Raw genomic sequence first — 5,312 nt, forward strand, 5'->3', positions numbered from 1 at the left:
TATACCGAATTGCACGAAAACAGGTCGCTGTACTCCATCACGTACTCCTTAGTACACTCCCAAAGTTTGAAGTAGATCCGACCAACGGTTCTCGAGATCCGGGAGGAACACACGCACTTAGGAACACACGTACGCACAGACCCACAGACAGACAGACGCACTGACAGCGACAATCTCATAATCTCCTCGCGGAGATAATAAATAAACTTGAGTAGCTCTTTATTAAAATGAAGAACAAACTATGATTACCGTAGTAGGATTTTTGGGGTTTATAACGACTTTAGAATGGTTGAACATGAGCCGGGTCAAATTGACCCGAAGGCCCTCGGTGTGACCAAAAGACGAAGACCATCTGAGGGTTAAAATAATAGACAGAGGTTTTACATCTGCACTGATTACTGTTGTCAACTGAAAAAAAAAACATAACCTGTGAACTTGTATTCAAACTTATATGGCACACTAACATAGGACATCAAATAAACCTTTGTGGTCTAATTATGTGGCTGTAAAGCCTTCACCAAGTTGACTCATATGTAACTTGTGTTTCTAATGTGATTAACATTTCAATCAGGACTCATGACTGGATTCCAGACTACCACTGCGGCGGTGCCCAAAAGTAGTGTTTTATATTGGGGAGGGTGAGCCAAGAGGAAGTGTGTTAAGATATTTGAAAGTTTTTACAAGAATGTGGGGAGATTTATGGCATTCCTGTCAGAGTAACCTTGCAAGCAAGCTGGATTGGTTTGTGAAAACAAACAATACCGCCCCCATCTGGCAATGTTAGGTTAGTGTCAGAGAATGAGAGGACTGAAACTCTGGAAACTGTCACAGCAGTTCCTCCATCATGGTGATTCCAGTCTCATACAATGGTGACAGACTCTTTTTAGTCTGATTAATCAGAGCATTCTGGCACTCCAAATGTATATATTGTGTGTTATATTATGTGTGCAAGTTAGGGGTGTGTTTCCATACATGTGCAAGTTAGGGGTGTGTTTCCATATGTGTGCAAGTTGGGGGTGGGTGATTGTGTGTAGTCCATTAGTATTTCTTTGTTCATTAGTAGTCCTCATCCTGATGGATGATCGATACCAGTTGTTTATGCTGGAATGTGCAACCTCTATTGCCATGTTAGTAGTTTAGTTGAACAAAATTAGCATATAAAAACATTTCAAGTAGAAAAAAAGACAGTAGTTACAGCACTTTAGAGAAAGGAAGCATAAAAGGCTTGTTCAGAGTACTATTGAGACAAATCAAATAGTATTGCTCAAAAAATGGAAAACAAAAAACAAATAGACAATCTAAAAATAATCACACAGAAAACATCAAATAAGCCTAAAGTGTATTACTGCTAGAACGTGTAACTTTTAGATACTGTATAAATGAACATAGGTTGCATTCAAGCCCAAATGAGTTCCCACAATGCTGATTAACTCTCTCTCTATTCCACAGAAGAACTGAGTTTTCAATCTGCCATCATCCGGGGACATTCCCGCACTGTGCACAGAATTATGCCCGGCCTAGCCAGCTAATTTCCGGGTTAGTCTTCTGCTCACTTGAATGAGGATAAACAATTAAGTCGTGCAGCTCTTCTAGACCTTCCAAATGTTATCAGACCGAATTTATCCAATTCTGAAGTGAAACTAGTCATTTTGCAGGGGCTGTGTGACGTTCAAAACAATTTATCCACTCTTTGCTGTCAATTTTTCTGTGACAACTATCAGAGGGGAGCATGCCCTTAGGTGCATAGCAAAACAGGGTGTAAATGATGTATTTTCATTTCAACGTGGCATCTCAGGGCTTGTGGAGACTTGTATTATGCCAGGTGAGCAGTATAGAAGCATTTTGTTGTGTTGTGTTTGTTGTTTATCTCGTTCTTGCTCATAGCCCCCTTCACACTCAGCAGACAGCTCTACTTGCCTAACGCAGCTGGTCTCCATTTCTCCAAACTGGGAGCGCGCCAGCTGCATTCTACTGCATGTAGAACACTGACAGTATGCAAGTATCTCATACAACCCCACTTCAAACAAACTGAACTATCATCCCTTTAACACGTTTCTTCACAAAAAGAAGAAAAACAATCTGATGCATGCTTTTAAAACATCCTAATATAATTGGGCAAAAAGTTGGCACGACCTGAGCTGTGTCTGAGAAGAGGGCGAGACCTCGAGGGCAAGCCAGAGGCACGGTAGAGATGAGTGATGCCAGTTCAGTGTGCTCTGTTTCTACTGATCATAAACAGGTAACCCAAAAAATATATATAATAATAAAAATAATAAAAAATAAAATAAACAGGTAGTCCGGGGAGTGCAGCAATAGATTCCCTGCCTACCTACCAGAGGCTCGCAGGTTCGAGCCCCCGTGTTACCTCCGGCTTGGTTGGGTGTCCAAACAGGCACAATTGTCTGGGAATCAGGCTAAAGGGTATGTGTCCTGGTCACTGCACTGGTCGGTCGGGGGGCCTGTCCCCTGTGATCCTCCCACACGCTACGTCCTGCTGGTGAAACTCCGGGGTGTCAGTGAGAAGTCCTTGTAACTGCACATGTATCAGAGGAAGCATTTGCAACTCTCCCCAGATCGGCAGAGGGGGTGGACCAACGACTGGGAAAACAGGGGGAATTGGCCAAGTACACACCCACACAAAAATATATCTATTTCAAAATGAAACTAGATCGAATAAACTGGATTTTTGTTCTCAGCCAAACTGATACAACTTCGAATCAAATTTAGGTGTGTGAGTTCACTGTGCAGAAGGTTCCTGTCATGGTGGACAATGGCTTGTCCTCACTGAGAGATACACACACATACGCACACACACACACACACACACACACATACGCACACACACACACACACACACACACACACACACATACGCACACACACACACACACACACACACACACACACACACACACACACACACACACACACACACACACACACACACACACACACACAGACTCTCTCTCTCTCTCTCTCTAACTGGGTCTAACAGAGACCTTCACTGGTATTACCTTCAGAGTGTGTCCATCTTCCACAGTGGAAAAAAAAGGAAACAGCCTGTCAGTGAAGGTATGTCTGAAGGTGTGTATGTGGGTGTTAGTATCAGCATCAAAGAATGACAGCTCTCCTCTGTCCCAGTCAAGACACACGCTGACCCTCTGGAGCTTCTTCTTCACTGTGAGATCAGTGACTATACCTGATGGAGAGACTGCACTGTATTTACCATTAGTAAAGAAACGTATTCTCCATAATGCAGACAGTGCGAATCCCTTCCTCTGACCCTCTACGAACACACCCAGTCTCCAGACTGTACAGTGTCCAACCTCAACATCCCAGCGGTGAGTTCCAGACTTAAAGCCCTCAGAGCCCAGGACACTCCAATGCATGTCAAACCTCTCTGGATTGTCAGGAAGCTGCTGTCTCTCTCCACAGCTCACACTGGTCAGATCTTGAGAGACGATCAGTTTTGGATGGGCGGTGTTTGGGTCCAGAACCACAGGGGTGTAGGAGACCATCTTCCCCATCTTGTGCCAGACTGTGAAGCTCAGGTTGCCCAGGTGTTTGGCCTCGTCTATCAGAGCTCCTGAGACCAGCTGTGGATCCTCCAGCAGGGAGTGCTGGACTCTTTCCACTGTAGCCTTGTAGTTCTGCAGGACAGAGATGTCTTCATCCCTCAGCTCCTTCTCTATGGCTTTGACTGTGTCAGAAAGAGCTGCTATCTCTCTGTTCAGACCCTCAATCTTCTCCTTCATCGTCTGACTCTTCTGCTCCTCTTCCTCCCTCAGTGCATTGATCCTGGCCTTCTCTTCCTCTTGTAGAAACCCTTGAAGGGACTGCTGAAGCTTCTTAAACTCCTCCTTAATCTGCTTCTCTGTGTGTCGGGCCTGGACCTTAATGTGTGCTGCTGTTTGATCACAGTTTCCTTTAACTTTATTAAAGAGCTGCAGTTTCTCATTTAAGGTCTTCAGAGATTCCTGGAGTTTGTTCTTGTGATGGCGTGCAGATTCATGGATGGTAATGGATCTGATTCTGTGGTGGTTGTGTGTGTCTGAATCCAGACAGCGATGACACACAAGCTGCTGATGGTCCAGACAGAAGAGCTTGAGTTTCTCAGAGTGCAAACTGCAGAGAGGCTCAGACTCTGCTGAAGCTCTCTGATCTCTCTCCAGTAAGAAGGCCTCACACATGTTCTTCAACACCAAGTTACATGGTGGTGGTTTTCTTGAAGATGTAGCCCTACAAACTGGACACTTACGCATTTGGTTCCTTGTCCACCATCTCTGCAGACAGGCTTTACAGAAGCTGTGGCTACATTCCAGGATGACAGGATCTTTAAAGATGTCACAGCAGACAGTACAGGAGAGATGCTCCTCTTGTCTCCAAGACATTTTGGCTCCGAGTGAATCTGAAAACGAACAAAACAGAGATAATATATTAGGGATGCACCGATTGCCATTTTCTTGGCCGATTCCGATTTCCGATTTTTGAATAGTCTGACTTGCCGATACCGATTTTTGCCGATTCCGATTTTTTTTTCTAAAAACAACAATTGACAGCTTACACAAACGTTTTTGTAACTTTGTTTGAAAATTAAGATTCATAGAACAATTCTTACATCTAATGGGGATCCAAATAAACAAATAAACAATTCTTATAATTTGCATGAAGTAGGACCATCTCACTCAAACACATCTCAAAATAAAAGTGTTCCAGGTTAGGCTACTGGACAGAGCTTTTTTGTGCAAATACAATGAATACAAAAATTGTATTAAATCCAATAGCCTATATCCCACAGCTATCATGCATTTACTTTTCCAAAAGAAAACAGGTGCAACAGAACATCAAAATGATCCATGGACAAGGAGTTTATAGACTGGCTCCAGACCAGTCCTCTTGAGGGAAATGAGTTTATGAGTTACAGTAACGATCTTCAGTCTGAATATCAGGCGGAGTTTACACACAGTCCGAAGTTTGGTATGCGTATTTTTATCTGCCATCCGAAAAAATATCGTCACGCACAGAAATCCTTGCACACTTGTGAGTCCGATGCATTTTTATTATTATGTCCGTCGTTCTCATGTCGTTCTATTTGCAATACGAAACACATAGTCTCTCCTGTATCAACGTTACAACATGACTTGACAGGCTGAGGCAGCAGCGCTGATGTGGAATGGAAAAGGCAGGTCGGGGAATGGTTATACTGGACACAATGCTCGCGTTCACCTCGCCAAGCCGGCTGTGTGCTGTGGCCGGGTGCAGCAGCACTGCTTCCCGGGGAGAGAGAGCAGAGAGAGGGGGGCCAGTGAGGT

The 5,312-nt window shown here is 44.0% G+C and overlaps 1 protein-coding gene across 1 annotated transcript; it reads right to left on the reverse strand.

The window, feature by feature from the left end:
- Positions 1-305: 305 nt before the first annotated feature.
- LOC310800840 (E3 ubiquitin-protein ligase TRIM39-like) lies at positions 306-4,391 on the reverse strand (the record flags this gene model as incomplete). Its single annotated transcript, XM_083664743.1, has 2 exons — positions 306-352; positions 3,284-4,391. 2 exons carry the CDS (start codon positions 4,389-4,391, stop codon positions 306-308), a joined length of 1,155 nt encoding a protein of 384 aa, XP_083520869.1.
- Positions 4,392-5,312: the final 921 nt, after the last annotated feature.

The sequence above is a fragment of the Poromitra crassiceps genome (assembly GCF_964638095.1).
Source record: "Poromitra crassiceps genome assembly, contig: HAP1_SCAFFOLD_102, whole genome shotgun sequence".
In the NCBI taxonomy this organism is placed as follows: domain Eukaryota; kingdom Metazoa; phylum Chordata; class Actinopteri; order Beryciformes; family Melamphaidae; genus Poromitra; species Poromitra crassiceps.